The following is a 22147-nucleotide window of genomic DNA, read 5'->3' as shown; positions in this document are numbered from 1 at the left end:
TCCAACATTTTTGGTCAGTTTTTTGACTGTCGCACGTCTTTTTGAGATCAATCCTATTAAAAAATGGGTTAAATGTTTTGATAAAAAGTTTATTTTGAATTTCGCGCTAAAATATTCGCTGATTTCAGCGGAGCGCAGTTGCTTTAGTCTAACTCCCCGTGTGTTATCATCCTGACAAGTTGTAAAATGTTTTAATTGTTGCCCAGAATATGCATCTCCTATCTCAATTGTGTCAATTGTTGTTCTCGGACCACAAGAATATCAGGACGAATCAGAAAACTACTGTACCCACCTCACTATAGCGTTTCAGTCTTTTCTCTACTACATACATTTCCTTTTTTTTCGCTTTATGACGGACATCTTCTAGATTTCAAATAATCATTTCTCTAATCAGTAGACTACACTTTACCCTATCTGTCTCTGTCTCTCATTGTTTTTCCGTTCCATTGATTCTTGTTCCGATAATTGATGATGTCGCCAAAGATAATGGGCATCAAGGTAATGTACCGCCCATACTTTCTATCTCTTCCCCTTTTTGCTTGTTTACTAATTCAGATTTCCTTATAAACATTTTCTCTCAACTACCTATAACTTTTTCCAGAATGGCCTTCTTCATCTTGTCCTCCATATTCTTCATTTTCCTAACATTTCTCCTTCATGCAATATATAATCGAAGACAAAAACTGAAACTTCGCGCCAAAATTGGATTGGATGGACCGGAACCTCATTGGTTTTTGGGAAATTTGAAAGATATTATTGAGTGAGTAAAATTTTAAAAATTAAGTCAAAACGTACTCTATTTCTAGTCGGACTACTCTGATGGGATATAACAATGCACACGACTGGCATTTGGAAATGAGGAAGAAATATGGAGACAGATATGCGTGAGTTTATCTGATTATTTTGGAGTATTATCTAGAACTAGTCGAAGTACCACAAAACTTTTTTTCATAAAAAATTGATTGATTCGTAATAAAACTGTGTTTCCAGAATTTTCTTCGGTCAAAAGCTAGACATCTTCTTATGCAATGAAGACGACATTAAGGAAGTGTTCATCAAGAATTTCTCCAATTTTTCCGATCGTGGAGTTATTGAGATTTTCAGAGAGACAAGTTAGTTCTGTTCAAATAGAAATTTTGAAACTGTAAAACTTGTTCAGAACTAAACGCGTCTCTTCTTCAAAACACGTATGCAACCGGTTGGAAACATACTCGATCTGCAATTGCTCCGATATTTGCAACTGGAAAAATGAAGGCAATGCATGAGACGATCAACTCGAAAATTGAAACTTTCTTGGAGATTTTGAAGGAAAAATCAGAGAGTGGAGAGAAATGGGATATTTATGAGTGAGTTAATGTTTAGATCGGGAAATTTTAAAGCAATAATTCAGGTTTTTAGTATAACAACTCTCAAAATTTCAAACAAAAACTCATAATGGTTTTTTAAAATAAAGAATTAAGTGCTATCCCTAATCAGAATTTCCCAAAATAGAACCACATAGCTAGGGACCGCAATGAACGTGGGCGGAGTTTTTCATTTTCTTCTCTTGGGACGTCATGGGGAGATTATCAGAATGTTTGACGGTCTACCCTGAGAGCCCAGTACGCTAAAACAGAATGAAAACTCTTTACACCTATGTAATCAAGTACGTAGAATTCAATGAACACACTTTCGTTTCACCGAAATGTTTAGTTTTCTCCGAAAAATCAAAAAACGTTTTGCTTTTTTCAGAAAAATGTCACGTTGAGATCGTTGTAGGTCAGACTCGCATCGTTTTTTTACTGTTTCTAGTAGTTCTGGACATACTCTAATAGGTTTTGAAAGAAAATTCAATTTTCGTGCTGTAGAATTTTTTTGGGAGCCAGCTGAACTTCGAGGCATCACTTCAAAAAATTTACAGTGATTACCTATATTTTTTCTGACATATTGTTTTCGGAAATCTCTTCAGGTACCTGGGGACAAGATTTGGAAAGCCGTTGATTCGTAAAATGTGGTTTTTTCGGCGTCCGAAGACAACAGATTCAAAAAAAAAAGTAGTTTTTCCGACAGTTCAGGTTAATGCAAGTCAGACTCGCATCGTTTCTTGACGGAATCAGAATCTACGCAAAATTTCGATCTAGATCCACTTAGAAATTAAAAAATCCGTATTGTAGAACTTTAGATATTTGATGTTTTCTCTCGAAATATGCTGAAAATCCTTCAAAAAATTCTCTTGAATTTAAAAAAATCACGTCAATAATATATTCTCCTATTATCAGCGTCACATTTGTGTTCGTTTAGTTTAGTGGATGACACGCTGGGTTTTTAACCAAAGGGTTTCTGGTTCGAACTTTCCCAAATTTTGCAAAAATTTGATGGATTGAACGTGAAAACAGAAAATATTTTTTGCGTGGTCAAGAAAACGAAAGAATTCCCCAAGAGAATTCAGTAGAAACCATGGCTGACCAAAAGGTCCTGTAACTTCGGAGAGTGTGAATATTTTCGGGAAAAATTTTGGGAATGTACTTCGATATACCTGAAGAATAGGCCAGGACGGAAATATTAATGGAAAATTGAGTTTGAAAAAAATGTTGCGGTCTCTACACATAGCTTGAACTTTACCATCTTTTAGTCAGTTATAATTAGTACCAATTCTGATTCCCAGTTCTTATTTGGGTAGTTTTGCTTCGAGCGGTTCTTACTAAGGCAACATCAGAATGTGTCATGCTAGATCCAATTATTCTCTATATTCAATATTTCTGTTTTTTAGCGATTTCCAAGGCCTCACTCTCGACGTCATCGGAAAATGTGCATTTGCAATTGATAGTAATTGTCAGAGGGATCGTAATGATGTATTCTACGTGGAAGCCAGGAAATTTTTCCATAATATTGACTTGAGACATAGTCCGTTGGTTAGCACAAGTGGTAAGTTTCTTATAATAAATTTTAAAAGCCGCAGCCAGAAAACAGAATTTTCAAATAAAACCCTAATTTTCAGTAATGATTCCGGAGCTGATGTGGCTGTGGAAATTCCTGTACAAGTTCACTGGATTAGCTTCTGCAGAACTGCCGTTGGTGAATGGGTTGGATGATGTGTGAGTTCTTAGAATTGTCAAATCTCTCGAATTTCCCATTTCCAGTTATGAAAGAAGACGTGGTGGTGAAGGATCCGACAGTGTTGACCTTCTGAAACTTCTATTGGATCGAGAAGATGATAAGACGAAAGGAATGACAAAACAAGAAGTAATTGAGAATTGTTTCGCATTTCTATTGGCTGGATATGAGACAACAAGTACTGCAATGACATATTGCTCTTATCTACTATCGAAATATCCGGAAGTTCAACAGAAATTAAATGAAGAGATAGAAGAGACGAAGAGAACGAAGCAAGGGGGATTGAATTATGATTCAATTCATCAAATGAAATATTTGGATGCTGTCTATAAGGAGACACTCAGATATTATCCACCTGTTATTCAGTAAGTCGCTTGAAAATTGTCATAGGTGTAAAGTACCGCTCAAAGGTTATCAGCTTTGCCTGTAAAAAATGGCCAACTTTGACAGTGTATTTCGGTGTCACCTAATTCTCCGACGTAATTTATTTTGTATGGGTTAGACAGAACAAAAATAGCACATTATTTTTGTAGTTGACTGTAGAAACACTACCATAAACGTTACAGGTAATCGAAGCGATTTCTCCCTGAAACCGAATAATTGCAGTGCAAATTAGCGAAAGTTGTGGGGCTTTTCACTTTGACAACCTGCAACTTTCAAAATAATGTTCCTACAGAAAAATCATAAACTACAAGAATGATGTGCTATTTTGGCTCTGCCTAACGCATAGGAAATTTGGTTTGTCGAACAATGAGGTGACACCGAATTACACTGTCAAACTTAGCGATTTTCCACTGAAAACAACCAAAGTTGATCATCTTTTGAGCGGTACTGCATGCGGCACAATTAGGTTAAACTATTTCGTTTACCACCACATTTTATATTTTTCAGCTTTATCAGTCGTACTTGCCTTAAGGACATCACTATCAATGGCCAATTCTACCCTAAGGGATGCGCCGTGACTGTACAAGCCAACACCGTTCACCGCAACGAAGCCAATTGGGAGAATCCAGATGAATTCAATCCAGACAGATTCTTGGACACAAATGAAGACAGATCTTCCACGACTCAATTAAAATGGATTCCATTCGGAGTCGGACCAAGATATTGTGTTGGAATGAGATTTGCTGAAATGGAATTCAAAACTACAATTGCTAAACTAATTGAGAAATTTGAATTGAGTGTTATTAAGGGGGAACCTGATTTGATTCCCGATTGTAATGGTGTTATTATGAGACCGAAAGATCCGGTTCGATTGAATTTAAAGTTGAGAAAGTAGGAGGACCTGGCTGTGAAATTGTTAATCGGGTTTGTCATGTATATAATTTTTCGTTTGAATGAATAACTATATGAACTCATGTGCTTGTGAATAACTGATTTGCCACAAAGTTTTTTTTGAAAAAATAATGTCTCCGTTGTTATAGGTCTTGCAGTTTTTTATGTGTGTCCGTCCAGGGGTCTGTGCCGTTTGAGTAATATGTGCCGTGGAAGAATAATTTATTCGCCTACCGGACGTTCCACACCATCAAGACGACGTGCTCCTAACAGTCACAACAATGACACCGAAACCTAGAACTCTTTAACCAGAGTTTTCGATCTTTGCAAGTACAATAATAAACCGTTTGTATTAAATGTTGTCTTGTTCCCTAAGTTTTTCTCTCTCTCTCACTCATTGAAGTGGTTTTATTTTCACCAGGCTGATAAACCTTCTCAACAGTCCGTGTTTGTCCCAAAATGTCAATGTGTTTTATCAAATAATTCGAAAAACTAGGAAACTAGGTCGAGCCACTAAAAAACCTGTTATAATTAAACCTTCACTAATTCAAATGTATCAAATCTGTTATTTTTTTTAATGACCTCCAACTTATCCTATTAGCCTCTTGTTCTTGACACCGAATCTGTTTAAATTGCAACATTGTTAATTAGTTTCTAAATTTTGAAATGGAGGACAAGGTTGGAAAAAGTATAATGGAAACTAATTAGAAAGTTATGAAAATGGGGGAGGAACTTATATAATTCGACGGAAGTATAAGAATAACGATATTGGAGAAAATTCTGCTTTTCAACCCTTATGTACAAATGAACTTTATAATTTTGCTGTCCCGTTTGATTATTTTGACTGTTGGATGCATCCCAACTGTGCCTTCAAGTCACCCAGTTGTGTCATCCACGTACTACGAGGAAACTACGACGCCAACTGTTCCCACGTCAACGACGCCAGAAAGCACCACGTGTCCCACGACTACTTTCTTCTCATCCACCACGTCTACCGTCCCGTCAAACACCTCAACGATTCCAACTACCACGACAACGTCCACTACTACCACTACACCTGTCCCAACAACAACGCCGCTCGGTGAGTGTTCTGGGATTTAAGTTCAACGTAGAAACTTCGTGATTTGTTGAAAAACTTGACCAGCTGTTGTATAACACCAAAAGTTGTTAACATACAGTACCGGACAAAAAGGTATCAACTTTGGCTGTTTTCAGTGGAAAATGGCCAACTTTGAGAGTGTGCCATAGTAATTCTGAATGTCACACCATGAAATTTTTTAATGGATCATATAGATTGAACGTAGAACTTCATTTTTGTAGTTGACAACTTTTTGTACGGACACTCCCTAGCAAGTTACATATCGACAAAGTAATTTTTTTCCTTAAATCGACTATTTTCAGTGCAAATTAGTGCGATTTTTGAGCTGTCGTCTAAAAATGACCATAACTCTCTAGGGAGTGTCCGTACAAAAAAGTTGACAATTACAAAAATGGAGCTCTACGTTCAATCTATATGATTCATGGTGTCACATTCAGAATTACCATGGCACACTCTCAAAGTTGGCCATTTTCCACTGAAAACAGCCAAAGTTTATACTTTTTTTCCGGTACTGTATCATGTTTTGTCTTTTTCAGTTGAAAATGCCCAACTTTGAAAGTGTGTCATAATAAAACTAACTATCCCACAATAGAACCTTTCATGGGATCTAACAGATCAAAGGTAGAGCTTCATTTTTGTAGTTGACAACTTTTTTGTACGGACACTCACTAGCAAGCTACATATCGACAAAGTAATTTCTCCCTCAAATCAGATCAAGACTAGAACTCCTTTTTTTAGTTGACAACTTTTTTAGACGTTTCCTAACAAGTTATTCAACGGCTAACTAATAGTAAGTAATTTCCCACTCAAATTGACCAAGTTAAGTGCAAAATAGTGCGATTGTTTAGCTGCTCCTTTAAAACGTCCATAACTGTTTAGGGAGTGTCTGTTTAAAAAGTTGTCAACTTTAAAGATGAAGTTCTACTTTTGATCTGTAAGATCCACTAAAAATCTACTGGGTGTGACAATCAGAATTACCATGGCACAATCTCAAAATTGTACATTTTAAACTGAGAAAGGTATACTGACTTTGTATTTCAACTGCAATTGTTCTAACAGGTTGCTGTGCCTACCCATTCCGAGAAACTACTACAAACCCAGCAACTCCGAGTAGTGTCAACTGGGTTAACTGTTCCAGTATCTTCATCCAGTGTCAAATTACAAATGATTTGAACATGACCGTCAATCAAGTCAGTATCGTTGGTAACTGGTCATCTGCCCTAACGATGAATCAAATCCAAATAAATCAGGTGAGGAATCAATTACTTTCCATTGTTGAATTTGACATTTCAGGTTGCTGTATCAAACTCCACCAGCAGCCAAACCATCACAGCCACAGTCCAGTGCGACAGAAATCTGAGATTGTGGTACGTTGGTAACAGAGCGGAATACTATAGCGACTTTGATTGTTTCATACGATTTTTTAATGGAACTTACCTTCAGTCCGGCTAATTCTGTTACTGTGAAAAATAAAGTTTCGACAAGGATTTTAAAATAAATTTTCGCGGACTGAAAGACGCGAGCGCAAGGAGTTGTGGGCGGAGCTCAAATAGCAAGCGGCGCGGTACTAATTCCAATTGTTTTTTTAATAAGAACCGCGCCACTTGCAGTTTAAGCTTCATCCAAAACTCCTCTCGCTTGCGCGTTTCAGCCTGCGAAGCTTTCTTTGATATTCCTCGTCGAAACTTTATTATTTCACTGTATAGCCGAAGACTGGTCTGTTACAATATTTTGTGACAAAAACCATTTCCGGAAGTGAGTTTTGATGTTGACTTGCTGAATTGAAAACAGAAAATTGAAAGTAATTTTGGCCATAAAAATCGCTGAGGTGTGGAAAGTTAGTCCCTCGGAAGTTCCGAATTTTGAACAATTTTTCTCGTCTTTCACAGTTGAAAGCCACGATTTCTATTGACTTTTGTAGAAAACTTGAAGAGAAACGCTATACTGGCCATTGAAAAGTAAAACGACTTTATCTGTGTTTTTGCGTTTTCAGTAGAAAACTCGAACGTGAAAAATTGGCAATAAGTCTCCAAAATGAAAGGTGATCCGTATATTTGAATATCCATGTGTACCTCACTCAAAATGAGAAATCGAATAGTCATGGTCCCCCGAGACCTTTTTCGAAAATCGCCACTTTTTGATTGACTCGTATCTTTCCAGGTTTCAGTTTAGATGAAATGGTCCAATTCGCTTTTTTGTAGCCTACATCTTCACTTTTTTATAAAACTTGAAATGTTATCTTTGAAGTTATTATGTTTCAAAAATGACTTGACCAACAGAAAATTGGGAAAAAAACGAAAAATGTTTGCCATTCGCTTGAAACGAGTTTGTTGCACCTAAAACATGTAGTGCTGTTCCAGTCTCCGTTAGGCCCATCTTATGTGAAAACATCATTGAGAATCTCGCGTTTGGCCATTCTCTTGTAAGATCCGCCTTCACCAAACTTTCAGTCGAGTTTCTGTAATTCTCTTCAGCGTATCGGAATCAAAAATTACTTTTGGCAATTTACATTTTTTACAAAATATTGTAACAGGTCTTGATATACCTTCTATTCTAACACTCAAAAATCTATGAATATTTCATTTCACTTTGTAATAAATATTTCTGTTTATATCTATCCATGTTTCATCGAAAACAAACTCATCACTTTCCAGGTTCATTTTCTTTTGATCCATTACTTCACGGGTCCCTAAAGTTTTTATTCATTTGAGATGTCAAGTACAAAGAAGTAGTTGTTTCCTACTTTGAGAAACCACCGCAGATTTAGAAATTGATCCATGCAAATGAGATTGTATTCAACAATTTTCTCTTTCAACTATTTTTCAGCTAATTTTTTCTTTAAAACTTTAGGAAAACAGAGGAAAACATATTCATTATACATGTCTTCTATATAAGCGACGAGAGAGTATGCAGACACGAGAGGGAAAAAGAAACGGACAAATTATATGTTCGACTAGAAAGTGAACATACATTTATTTTTCGAAATATATGTTTTTAATCTGCTTCAAAACGCTCAAATAATCCATTAAAACACAGGGTCTCAGGATGAGTAGTGAAAATAAACGCGCTCCGCTGAAATCAGCTGAAATTTTAGCGCGAAATTCAAAATAATTTTTATATTTAAAAATTGTATCTATTTTTTCAATAGAATTAATCTCGAAAAGACGCGCGACAGTCGAAAAACTGACCGAAAATGCGGGAAAACAGACATAAATCGGCTCAAAAACTGGTCGATTAGGCTGCGTATCAAAGTGCCACAGTGAAACAGCGAATTGAAAAAATTAAAATTTGAATTTACCGCCAATGTCTAGTGGAGCGCATACGATTTCACTACTCACACCTAGACCCTGTGTCACGGTGATTTTTTCGCTACATTAAATTTGGGTTTCTCTTCCATATTTCTGCTTCTCGCTAGGTCACGACCCCGTGAGGCAAATGCGCTCCGCCAGACAACGCAGTGTAATTTTCTCTGCCATAATCTTTTATCATCTATATAAAAAAACTGAATCCATAAATTTCAAAAAACCCGCTCATAAGATTATTTTTTTTCGATCTAGTTTATGTAGAAAAAAATTCTAGTCGTTTTGATGCCTCCTTCATATAGAAAACTGGATTTTGTTGAAGAGACTTTCGTCAGTGTTAATTTCTCTTCCACAAACTTTGACGAGGTTTTAAAAAAAACTGAATCCATAAATTTCAAAAAACGCGCTCATAAGATTATTTTTTTTCGATCTAGTTTATGTAGAAAAAAATTCTAGTCGTTTTGATGCCTCCTTCATATAGAAAACGGGAGTTTGTTGAAATTAAAAATTCCTGATGGCCTAGTTTTTAAAATGACCATGGCCTAGATTTGAGAAAGCTCACGAAGAAGCTCATCTTTCACGTATAATTTAACTAGCGAAAGATCACGAGTCAAGATGGAGTTATGGGTTGATACATATATTACTAGAATGGAAATTTTGTACTGATTTCGAATTTGTATTCAAATTTTGCAGAACGATTCTGGGAAAAAGTTATTCAGGTTTTTGTGAGATTTCAGTACTACAAATGGAAACTTTGAAGCTTGAATTCATTTAAATCGTTCAAAATGTATTCAGGGTGATTCAAACGACGGGGAGCATTTCCAGTCGTTTTATAGAGGTTATCAATCGACAAGAAACTAGATCTGGAAGAAGCAAAGCGGGAAGTGACGAGTCGATAAGAGCCTTTTTATTAAGTTTCAGTGTCGGAAATGAAAAAAACTTTCATTTGAAAGTGTGTTGTGTAATTATTGAGAAGAGGGGCCGATGACAACTTTGAACTTCACTCGATATACCGTCGTCGCGAAGCGAATTTTCATAAAATCAGCTCAATAACATGAAAACACACCATTTGTAAGCTAAATAACTAAACTAAACAGAAAATAATAAACTTTCCGTTCCTTTCAATCACTGGAACTAGCGAAAAAGCGTTCTTCGCGATTCGTCACTTCCCAATTTGCTTCTTCCCGATCCAGCATTCTTTCCGATTTGTACGGTCTCTCATGTGTGATTATAAATGTTTCAAGTATGAGTCTCTTCGCCGAATAACGGATGAATACAGTTGAAATGTCTAATTTTAGATGTTTTTCTTTTGAAACTTTTTGGTTTGATAACAGAAATTCGTTTTTCGAACGATTTTTGACTTATCTACCATGTTTTTGTTTCCAAACGAACACTTTTCATAAAACTTCCTCTGCACTTCCACTGCAATTATTTCCACCTCATTTTCTGTGCCGCGGGGTTGCATCCTTAGCCCCGCCCATTTTTCTGCGCACCATGGGGCGAAAATTTGTCAACGGGAAATGTACAGAAAAAATCACCGTGTGTGTTAAAAATGGTTCCAAATGCTTTCACAGACAAAAATATATTTTAAACTGCCACCAAAAAATGTTCTCAACAGAGCGCACTTGCTTTTCAATTATTTTTTCGCATTTATTTTATTTCTTGCATTTTAATTCATTTTTCTGTCTTTTTCATCCAATTCTTGTCAATAAAAATCACAAAACATAATCAGAAAAATTACAGAAAAATTAATCAAACATGGGAAAACGAAAAACAAAGCATGACGATGCAGCAGACGAATATGACGCCAATGAGCTCATGATTGTGCCAGGTACACCGAAAAATAAGTGAATTTCTTCTTAATTTTTGAGATTTTCCAGGAGAAAAAAGAAAGAAAATTGAGAAAACCGGAGAAAAATCAGCGACTGGTGGAAAAAAGAATCGAAATTTCACAAAAGAAAAGGAAGAAGCGAAATTGACGAAGCAGGCGAAGAGAAAATTGGCGGCGGTTCACGCGAGAAAAGCTTTGAAACAGACTGTAAGGGAGAATTGTGGACGAAAAATCAATAAAATCCCGAAAAAATCATTTTTTAATTACAAAAACTGAAATTTCAGCAAGAAGAATTGTTCGCCGGGCTGGCCGAATGCCAATTGGATCCATCAAAGCTGAATCAATTGACTTCAAGCACAAAGATATCGAGAGAAACGGAAAAGTGAGGGTTTCGGGCGATTAAACTTAAAAATTCCAAAAAATAAATATTTTGATTGAAATTATTGGATTTTTTCTGGAAAACAATGGGTTTTTAGGGATTTGAGCGATTTGTAAATTCAAAAAATGGAAAAATTGCTTTGAGTGAAGTTTTCTACGGAAAAAGACATCACTCAAAGCAATTTTTATCGTTTTTTGAATTTACAAATCGCTCAAATCCCTAAAAACCCATTGTTTTCCAGAAAAAATCTAATAATTACAACAAAAATATCGATTTTTTTGGATTTTTCTATTTTTTCTGCTGAAAATCTTTAATATATCAAAAAACTCTAAATTCCAGAAAGCCAAACTTCCCTGAAAAGCTGAAAGTGTTCTCCGGAAAAGCGAAAAGTGAAGAGAAGCGAACACAACAGAATTATTATCCAACTGACGATGAATCCACTGATTCTGAAGAAGAAGAGGATTCAGAAGACGTCACAACTCCAGAAGTCGCAATTTCAGAAGTGAAAGTTGAACCAATCGATTTGGACGATGAAGAAGACGTTCAAGTGACTTCTGAAGTCAAGAAGACGTCGTCAGATGTAGTTGTGAAGAGAGAAGATGATGAGGAGTCAGATAATGAGGATATTCTTGCGGTAATTAAGGATTTTTCAGCGAAAAAGCAACTAAAATCGGATATTTCAGCTCCCAACAACTACAGTAATCAACCGAAAGAAAGTTCTCGTCGAGAGAAGTGAGGATATTCAGAAATCCCGTGCAGAGCTGCCGATTTTTGCTGAAGAAATGCGGATTGTCGAGGCGATTAATGAGAATTTGGTAAGCTGGCGTGTCTTCGGCGCGTTTACGCTGAAGAAGCTCCAAAATAGTGAAATCTTCATGTACTTCGCTTATAAAACGGTAGCTGGCGTGCCTTCAGCGTGAATCTAATAACTGTTTTGGATTTCGGTACAGCTAGAGCTGAAAACGTGTAAATATAGATAGAAAATGTTCCATTTTCCAATCATTAGGAGAATTTGGTGAGCTGGCGTGCGATTAGCGCGTTTCTAGGTTGAAAAACCTGAAAATCAGACAATCTTGCTGAAAAAACGAGATCTGGCGTGCCTTCGGCGCGGTCTTAGATTGATAAAACTCTGAAAACTGACTATTTTTCACATTTATTCGTTAAAAAATAGTAACTGGCGTGCTTTTAGCGCGAATTTAGTGACAGATACGGATTTCGGTACAGATAGACGCGATTTCAGCTGAAAAATGTAAATATCTGTTCTTTTTGATGTCTGGCGTGTTTTCGACGCGTTTTTGAAACAGAAACTCAAATACAGCTGGCGCTCCTTTGACGCCTTCCCACGTTCAATTTTTCAATAATTCCAGGTGACAGTAGTGTGCGGAGAAACAGGATCTGGAAAAACGACTCAAATCCCTCAATTCTTGTATGAAGCAGGATATGCATCAGAAGGAGAACTCATCGGAATCACTGAACCAAGACGAGTCGCCGCGATTGCAATGGCTCAAAGAGTTGGAATTGAATTGGGAAAACCAGAGAATGTATCGTATCAGATTAGATATGAGGGAACTCGATCCGATGATACTAATATTCTTTTTATGACAGACGGAGTATTGATGAAGGAAATGGAACAGGATGTTATGTTGAAAAAGTAGGGATTTTTGGATATTGAAAGTGAGAAATTGAGTCGACATTTGTTAGAAAAACGTTAAAATAGTGGCTGAAATTGCCTCAAATCGACCTGGAAATCTTTATTTTTCCCAAAATTGTAACGAGCCGGGCCGAAATTGGAATTTTTCAGCTAGTTATGCATCAGGAAATTGGATTTTTGATGTAAATCGTTTAAAAATTTTTTAAAAAAAGTACCTTTTCTTGAAGCGGGGCCGACGGGCCGAAAGTTGACAATTTTGATTTTTCCGTACCTGTCAAGGCCCGGTAAGTTCAAATTTTAATTATTTTCGACTATCATTTAGAATTAGAAGGAATTCTGAAAAATCATCAGAAATGTTCACATTTTCGATGAAAAATTGAAAAAATTTTTCAAAAAAAGTGTACATTTTTTGAAGCCGGACCTTCGGGCCTTGACAAAAATGTATTTTTTCTCTAGTTTTTCTCCGATTTTCAGTCCATTTTTTTCAATGTTTCATCGCATAAAACCCATTTTCAGATACTCTGTAATTCTCATCGACGAAGCCCACGAACGATCAATGTACAGTGATGTTCTCATCGGAATGCTCTCCAGAATTGTTCCACTTCGCGCCAAAACTGCACGTCCGTTGAGATTGGTTATCATGTCTGCCACGTTGAGATTAGACGATTTCACGCATAAAAAGTGAGTGAAGGGAGACATCTGGATAAGTGGAAACACAGACTTGATAATGTGTGTGTAGATGACTGGCGTACTTTTGACGCGTCAATGCTCTAGATTAAAAAGCGCTGGCGCGCCTCTGACGCGCCCCAGCTTCAAAGCTTGGAAACCGGACCGAGCCGTGCCGACGGTTTTTCTTGAATAACTTTTTTCAAAAAAATCGTGACAAGTTGGTTGATAGCTCAAATGATAGGTATTTTGAATTGTCATCCATGAAATATAAAATCAATTTCCCAAAACAAACATACAAGCCAATACAGCCTTCGGCCCGTCAGGGCCGGGCCGATCCGGGCCGAGAATGATTGTAGCGCGGGTGAATTTATATTTCATGGATGACAATTCAAAATACCTATCTTTTGAGCTATCAACCAACTTGGTACGATTTTTTGAAAAAAGTTATTCAAGAAAAACCGGCGGCCCGGTTGACAAGTATGATTTTTCGACAACTTTTGACCGAAAAATTCGAAAAAGAAATATCTCTGAAAAAATGAGTTTTTCGAAAGCAAACGTCAAGAATTTGTATGAAAACTGTAAGTATTTCAAGTGCAGACCCCATTAACATGTTTTTGAATACAAAATTAGAAAAAGATTTCAGAAAAAATTGAAAAATCACTATTTTTGTTACTTAGTTTTTGAAAATTTTCACGGAAATTCACCAAATGTTTCGACCCGTTTTTTTTCGAAAACTATCCGAAAATTTTTCGAAAATCACCGAAAAAATCGCAGCCCTGAACCAGACGAGTGGAAACACAGAATTGAAATTGAGTATAGATATCTGGTGTACCTTTGACACGTCAATGTGTAAATTTCCAAACCTTTTCTGAAACTGCTCTAGATGAAAAGCACTGGCGCGCCTCTGACGCACCCCAGATTCAAAGCTTGGACATCAGGATTTTCAGACACACTAAAAAGTCGATTTCTTTCAGATTGTTCCCTCTCCTCACACCAAAAGTGATCAAAGTAGACGCCCGTCAGTTCCCAGTGACTGTCCATTTCGAGAAACGAACACCTGATGACTATATCTCATCGGCATTCCGTAAAACATGTCGTATCCATGAAACACTTCCTCCCGGAGCAATTCTTGTCTTTGTCACCGGACAAAACGAGGTTCGACAACTGATTGCGAAACTGAAAAAGCGGTATCCGGTGGTTTATGAAACGGATAAGAATGGACAAGTGTTGGTGAAAGGAACGAAAGAATGGAAGGAGAAGAAGGCGGAGGCGGCGAAGAATATCAAGTTGGAAGACTTTAAGGGTTAGGTTTTACTTAGACCTAGAAAACTGGAATTTTTTATGGAAAATCTGGATTTCCAGCATTTTTCAGTTAGAAAAATATGATTACAGCAGTAATTTTGTGCTGGTTTCTTAAAAATCTAAATTTTTCTTCGCTGAATAGATTCATTTTTGACCGGAATTCTCCGTTTTGATAAAAAAACTCGTTTTTATTCAACTTAAACTCTAAAAAAAGCTTTAATTCCAGAAGAAACACCAGAAAAAGATGAATTGGATACAGATGATGTTCTCGATGCAGATGATATTAATGAGCGTGGCGCCGCCGAAGCGTTCGATGACTACGAAGAATTAGAGAATGGAGATGGAGACTTGAATGATGGAGCAGTTGAAGTAAGCCCTAACGACGCCCCAGGAGTCTCCAAATCTCCTAAATTTCAGAACACAATTGGAGCTCCACCAGCCAACTGTGAGCCTCTCTACTGTCTTCCTCTCTATTCGCTTCTCTCAATGGGAAAACAACGAAGAGTGTTTGATGAGACGCCTGCTGGAATGCGTCTATGTGTCATTTCGACGAATGTCGCAGAGACTTCACTCACTATTCCTGGGGTGAAGTGAGTTGATGGGACTTCAAAATGAGTAGACCTTAAAAATCTGAAATTTTCAGTTAGAATCATTCAAAAAAACGCTTAAATTCTCCGTTTTTTGAGCTATATCAGCTGAAAACTGTTCAAATTCCATAGTTTTAAAGATATTTTGGGCGTAAATGTATCAAAAACTGAAAACTTTAGCCAGAATCGTTCAGAAAACTCTGAAAAACTGCGATTTTTGAAATTTTCAGCTGAAAATTGCACAAATTCCATTGATGTATTATGGCTGAAAATGACTTAGGATTTTGTTCATATTTTAAACTGAAAATTCACTGAATTTGAAACAAATTCTGAATATACCCAAATGTTCTCTAATTCTTCATACTTGCAGATACGTAATCGACGGTGGATTCGAGAAGCGACGTCTCTATGACTCGATCACCGGTGTCTCCCGTTTCGCCGTGTGCCGTATCTCTCAAGCATCCGCCGATCAACGTGCCGGACGTGCTGGAAGAATTTCAGCTGGACATGCCTATCGTCTATACTCATCAGCTGTATATCAAGATTGTGTGAAGTTCGCTGATCCTGAGATTCTATCGAAACCCGCCGATCAGCTAGTCCTTCATCTGAAGTCTATGAACATCGTTAAAGTCGTCAACTTTCCGTTTCCATCGGCTCCAGATGAGCAAATGTTGGAAGCGGCTGAAAAGAGATTGTGTAGACTTGGTGCACTTTCGGAGACTACGGTCAATGGAAAGACTGTCGCCAGAATTACGAAATTGGGGAAAACGTTGGCAGTGTTTCCATTGGCTCCGTCATATGCAAAGTTTATTGCAATGGCTGATCAACATGATTTGATGAATCACGCGATTCTTTTGATTTCTTTGTTGTCAGGTGAGTTATATGTCTTCCTAGAGTGGCCTGGCGCGCCTCTGACGCTTTTTCACTGACCTATATTTTGGGAGTTTTCGGTGGAAAATTGTGAAAAATTCGGTTTTTAGACCGTTTTTCTGAGGATTTTAGACCAGAAATCGACTTCTCTGACACTTTCAATAGCCCATCTGTCTGTCTATATGTCCGGATGTTCTGAGAGAAGGACTGTGCGAAGTACTTTTTTTTTTCGAAAATTTCCTACCGAAAAAACTCAAAAATTTGAAGAAAAAAAGTCAAGAAAACTGTATGAAAAAATGAGTTTTTTGAAGGCAAAAATCTGGAATTTGTACAGCTCTGTGAGTATTTCAAGGAAAGACTCTGAAAAATTAGAGAACATTTCAGGAAAAATCGAAAAATTACTATTTTTGTCACTTAAATTTTGAAAATTTCAGCAAAAATTTCAAAATTTTTTCGAAAGTTTAGACCGAAATTTTTTTCGAAAACCACCTAAAAAACCAAAAAAATTTCGCACAGCGCTGATACGGATAGTTATATAAAATATACATTTTCCTAGAGTGTCTGGCGCGCCTCTGGCGCTTTTTCACAGACCTGAAATTTCACATTCCTTGAAAAAATCCCCAATTTCTTTCATTTCTTTTCAGTCCGTGAACCACTGATTCCTGTGTCTTCTCTCCGTGGTGCGACACCAGAAGAGACGAAAGAATTGATGAAGAATGTGTTGAAAGAGAGACGAAGATGGTGTACACAGACAGGAGCAAGACGTCTGGGAGATCTGAAAGTGTTGATGCATGCGGCTACGGTAGCAGAGAGTGTCAAGGTATAGAGAGGGCGGACATCCGGATGGACAGATATCCTGGGAATTTTGAGAATCGAAAGATATTTGGATATGAAATTGTCTGGAAATTGAAGATAGAAATGTCAACCAAAAAACTCTGAAATTTCCATTTTCGAGATCTCCATTTTTCAGTACAACGCCCGCGAATGCGAGAAAGTTGGTCTCCGAGTGAAAGCACTCGTTGAAGCACGGAAACTACGTCAACAACTTACAAATATCGTCAATGCATCGTGTAAGAAAGAGCAAGTCGCCATGTTGGATGCACATCTTCCACCGCCGACGGAGCAACAGTCACAGTTGTTGAGGTAGGAGAGGGAAAGGATTCGAAATTTTTCATACTTATCAAGGCTCGGCCAGGCTTCAAAAAATGATCCAATTTTTTATCGAAAATGTGAAAATTTTTGATGATTTTTCAGAATTTCTTCTATTTCTGAATCATAGTCGAAAATTTGACTTTTTCGCGAAAAAATTCAAAAAATTCGAAGAAATTTTGAACTTTGAATTTTGACGCCAAGTACCCGGGCCTTGGCACGTTGATTGTCAAAAATCAGACTTGTCAAAAATCGGGCCGGGCCAAAATTTTTCCTGATTTCAAAAAATGGGAACCCGTTTTTACCAAATTTTAATTGCAATTTTTCGAAAAAATTGAGTAAAAATGCTTAAATTATCATACATATTCACATTTTTCCTAAAATTTCAAAAAATTTCCAAAAAAAAATCAAAAACTCAAAATGTTTCAAAAGATCCGGCCCGGCCCGTGACAAGTCTGAAAATGATATCATATTTTGCCTTTTTCAGTTGAAAACGCCCAACTTTGAGAGGCTGTTACAGTATCACTGATTGTCCTCACAAAGTACATTTAAAAGCTAGAAAAACACTATTTTGAGTCGATTTGAAGGAGAAATTACTTTTTCGATGTGTGTTTTGGTCTGTTAGATCTCATAAAATGTTCTATTGTGGGACAGTCAGTTTTACCATGACGCACACTGAAAGTTGGTCATTTTCAACTGAAAAAGGCAAAAAATTAGGGCCGGTACTGTCTGAAATTTTTTGAATTTTCGATTTGAGTCTGTCTTATCAGCAAGATGAGTTTTGCACCCTCTCGAAACCAAAAAATAATTGTATTTGACGTGGAGAGAAACCGAGATTCGCCTATTAATCCCCCCGGTTATTTTCAGACAAATGGTTGTTGCAAGTTTCTCGGACCGTCTCGCCCGTCGTGTCGACCGTTCAGTTGGACAAGAAGAAGTACAAAAAGGGGCTTATGAGACAACTCTCATCACAGAACACGTCTTCATTGATCCATGTTCCGTCCTCTTCACAGAAGAACCAGAATTTGTGATTTATCAAGAATTAGTTCAAGTGAATGAGAAGAAGTTGATGACATCTGTGTGTGCAGTGGATAAAGAATGGATATCTCGATTGGCAGAGTCATATTGCAAATTCGGAGAATCGTCGGATAAGAATCTGGAGCCGATTTACGACGGTGTGAAGGATGCGGTGTGCAAGAATGTGAAAGTGACATTTGGACCATTGGATTGGAAACTTCCGAATGAAAATCGAAAAGTCCCTCATGACATTATGCAATATCGATATTTTGCACTGTTTCTGTTGGATGGACAAGTTTTCGAAAAGTTGAAAGAATTCACACCGAAACTTCTGGCTCCGCCCACTACAATGGTGAAGTCATGGGCGAAATTGCAGAAGAGAACGGAGATGTTGTTGAATAAGTTGGTCGATAAGGAGGTGAGAGGATTCAGAAATAAGGCCCGGTCCGGCCCGGCCTGAAGGCTTGGAGCCAAAGTTGAAATTTCAAATTTTTTCGAATTTTTTTGAAAAAAAAGTCAAAATTTCGACTACCGTTCAGAATTAGAAAAATCTGAAAAATCATCAGAAGTGTTCACATTTTCGATGAAAAATTAAAAATTTCAGAAAAATTGGAAAAAAGGTCATTTTTTGAAGTCGGCGTAAAGTTCACAATTTTTTCACAATTTATTCGAAATTTTTATCAAAAATATGTACACTTAAGTTTTATCGATGTGTAAAAACCATAGTTGTCAAGGCCCGGCCCGGGTAAATTGGCGCGAAAGTCAAATTTTTTCGCGAAAAAGTCAAATTTTCGACTATCAGTCAGAATTAGAAGAAATTCTGGAAAATAGTCAAAAATTTTCACATTTTCGATGAAAAATTGAAAAAATTTCGCAAATAGTCGGAAATTCGACTTTTTTGCAGAAAAAAAACGAAAAAAATTCAGAAAAATTTCAAATTTTAGTAGTGTGAGCCTGTTGCAAGTCTGGAAATCTGGAATTAAATTAAATTTTTCCAGGTGACAAATCGTGCGACACTCAAAGAACAATGGCTGAAAAATGAGAATTGGCTATTGGAAGAGTATCTCGAATGGGTTCCCGAATCACTTCATCAATCGATTTCTCTCATGTGGCCACCATTGGAAGAGGATGAAAAGACAGCCAAAATGGGACGGAATAAGAAATATTAGACACATATTTTATTGAACTTTTTTCGTTATTGTTACATCATTGTTGTTACCTTTTTTGTTATAATTTTACTTCTTGAGATTTAGTAACGGATTTTTATGAAATGTTAATTACTGTCATTCAGAAAAACAGCGAGTTTCAGAGTTGCGTACCCTATTTTTGCATTAAAAATCTCCATTTTCAGTCATTTTCAGACTCAGAATCATGTTTTTAGCTCTTAAAATCTCACATTTGACCCATTTTCAAGCTTAAGTGGGTTTTCGTCTCAAAACCCTAATTTTCAGTCATTTTTCGATCAGTTTTCAGCCAAAAAGTCTCCGATATCTCAGAACCCTCCGATTTTATTTCTAATTCAACAACAATTGAAAATCAACATGTAACAACAGTTTTAACAAAATGTAACCAAAAAAAATTCAACGAGAAGTGACCGATTTAACTGCTCGTCGACATTTCTTGCATTTCTCCTGAATTCCATTCAAATATCGACGATTTTCGAACTCTTCGCCACATTCAGCGCAGTAGAAATCATCGATATCGTAACGGAAGAGATCCATCAACATTTCAGTCGTGATATGACCTCCAGTTCCGACAGCAATTCCACCAGCGACTCCACCGATAAGACCACCAACCAATGTACCGATTCCAGGGAAGATTGCCGTTCCAATGGCGGCGCCTGGAAAATTATAATAATGATTTATACCATTCTTGAAAGGCCCGGCTCGGCTTCAAAAACTTGATTAATTTTTTGAAAAATTTGAAAATTGCATCGAAAATGTGAACATTTTTGATGATTTTTCAGAAGTTCTTCTGATTCTGAATGATAGTTGAAAATTCGCAGACTTGCAACGTGCCGGACCTATTTGAGATTTTTCATCGGCCCGGGTTCAGTACAAAAGTTTTTAATTTTGAACTTTTTCGAAACTTTTAAGATTTTTTTGCCAAAAAAGTCGAACTTTCTACTGTCTTTTTGGATATCGATGAAAACTGAAGCGTACATAGGATTTTGACTATGTTAATTTATCAAAAATAGCTATTTTTGATACAAATTTTCGAAAATGTTGTGAAAAATTTTGCACATTTTTGACTTAAGACCGGCCGGACCTTTGGTAAGCTTTTTCACCTGACCGATGTTTTGCAAGTCTGATATATAGTAAGTTTTCGAACAATATCTGGTTGAAAACAGGTAGAAATTAGACAAGAATTTGTTAGAATTTCTGGAAATTTTATTACTGCGGACTTTTTCCGAAATTTTTGGGAAAAACAGTTCGAAATTATGAAAATGTCATGTTTTAATGGGCGAAATTGCTTTATTCACCATCTTGATGTTGTATTAAAAAAACTGTAAGGATTTCAAGGAAAGACTCTGAAAACAAGTTGTTAGGGTTCAAAATCAGAAAACATTTCAGGAAAAATCAAAAATCGCTATTTTTGTTATTTAATTTTTGAAAAATTTTCGATTTTTTTGCACAACCCTTTCAATAGAATTTTCCGTCTGTTTTGCGCGAGAAAAACTGGAAATCTCAGAAAACACTATGAATATAAATGAATTCTCGGTTTTTGACAAGTAATTTCAGGAATTCTCCTCCAAACCTGCAAAATATCCTCCATATCCACCGAGAAGTCCCATCAAAATATCGATAATCGTTTTGATAGTATTTCTACTGGAACGATTCTTGTAATCTTTCGCAGCACTACGCCCAATCAAATACACATCGTACGCAACAAAGAAAGCGATGAGATATGGGGCCAAAGTGTTGAGAATTTCCAGAACTCTTCCGATGGTTCCAGCAGTTTCAGCAGCAAATGCAGATATCGGAATATGTGGATCCGGGAGACCAGTGACCGCCTTGTTCACATTGATATGATGGTATGGGACGTTTGTATGTGGCATATCGACACGAGCGTACCATTTTGGATTTCCGAGTGAACTAATCGAGTTGAGATCGTAAATTGTGACGATATTTGAGGCGCGTGGGCCGCCAACTTTGACCACAAATCGAATAAGATTCTCGATTAATCCGATGATGAATCCATGAATACCATGTTTTGTGATTTGTCCGGTAGTTGGAACTACAGATTCAGATGACTCGAATGATCCAGATCCAGAATCAGTGAAGTAGTCACAAACTTTCTTGTACAACTCCTTGATTTTCTCCAGAATTTTCTCCAGAAGATTCTGCAATAAAAATTATTGTAAAACAGTAGTTCTTCCCTTCTTAAAAAGTATTTACCTGCTTATCATTCTCCTTTTTTTCTGGTTTGGAATTCATTTTTTGAAATTTTTAATCGATCAGCAAAAAATTAGATGAAGTTTGGGAAAATGCTATGAAATTAAAATTAAAATGAGCAAGAAATGTTTGCAGTTCTCCGCAATCTGACGTGGTGGTGTTTGCAGATTTCGCCGACTACCGTAACCCAAAACAGCGCGAAGTTCAAAAAATTATTTTTTGAAATTAAACTTCATTTTGCTCGGAAAAAAACTGAAAATTTTTTTAAAAGATGCAACTACGAGGATTCAATTTCCACAACTAGAATTAACTTGAAATCGATGATCTTTTACTCCAAAAAAAAAGAGCGAAATGAGCCAAATACAGCACGATAATTCAACGTCAACCTATGCAAACACGCTCTAAAATTTTAGCTGCAAAACGCGTGGTCCGCAATACGCGGCGATGAACATTAGAAACATTTTCCTAAAGGAATTTTTAGGATACGTGAAAATATTAATTGTCCACGTTTTTTTCTCATTAGAGCGT

The 22147-nt window shown here is 36.8% G+C and overlaps 4 protein-coding genes across 4 annotated transcripts; 3 read left to right on the top strand and 1 right to left on the bottom strand.

Annotated features, from left to right (window-relative positions):
• Window positions 1-602: 602 nt before the first annotated feature.
• Window positions 603-4372, top strand: GCK72_009227 (uncharacterized protein; the record flags this gene model as incomplete). Its single annotated transcript, XM_003095752.2, has 8 exons — window positions 603-760; window positions 807-884; window positions 991-1112; window positions 1160-1346; window positions 2750-2904; window positions 2978-3074; window positions 3120-3458; window positions 3985-4372. 8 exons carry the CDS (start codon window positions 603-605, stop codon window positions 4370-4372), a joined length of 1524 nt encoding a protein of 507 aa, XP_003095800.2.
• An 800-nt stretch (window positions 4373-5172) lies between these two features.
• GCK72_009226 (uncharacterized protein) lies at window positions 5173-6919 on the top strand (the record flags this gene model as incomplete). Its single annotated transcript, XM_053727273.1, has 3 exons — window positions 5173-5449; window positions 6527-6717; window positions 6761-6919. The coding sequence occupies 3 exons, from the start codon at window positions 5173-5175 to the stop codon at window positions 6917-6919; spliced, it is 627 nt and encodes a 208-aa protein (XP_053586850.1).
• Window positions 6920-10527: 3608 nt separating this feature from the next.
• GCK72_009225 (uncharacterized protein) lies at window positions 10528-19393 on the top strand (the record flags this gene model as incomplete). Its single annotated transcript, XM_003095761.2, has 15 exons — window positions 10528-10600; window positions 10650-10807; window positions 10885-10982; window positions 11319-11613; window positions 11663-11794; window positions 12347-12630; window positions 13147-13311; window positions 14274-14602; window positions 14828-14970; window positions 15019-15191; window positions 15559-16061; window positions 16703-16878; window positions 17029-17201; window positions 18075-18642; window positions 19223-19393. 15 exons carry the CDS (start codon window positions 10528-10530, stop codon window positions 19391-19393), a joined length of 3441 nt encoding a protein of 1146 aa, XP_003095809.2.
• A 411-nt stretch (window positions 19394-19804) lies between these two features.
• On the bottom strand, window positions 19805-21661 carry GCK72_009224 (uncharacterized protein; the record flags this gene model as incomplete). Its single annotated transcript, XM_003095771.2, has 3 exons — window positions 19805-20064; window positions 20982-21567; window positions 21623-21661. 3 exons carry the CDS (start codon window positions 21659-21661, stop codon window positions 19805-19807), a joined length of 885 nt encoding a protein of 294 aa, XP_003095819.2.
• Between the last annotated feature and the right edge of the window lie 486 nt (window positions 21662-22147).

This window comes from Caenorhabditis remanei, chromosome III (genome assembly GCF_010183535.1).
Source record: "Caenorhabditis remanei strain PX506 chromosome III, whole genome shotgun sequence".
Classification (NCBI taxonomy): Eukaryota; Metazoa; Nematoda; class Chromadorea; order Rhabditida; family Rhabditidae; genus Caenorhabditis; species Caenorhabditis remanei.
This window is presented reverse-complemented; position numbering and strand designations above follow the sequence as displayed.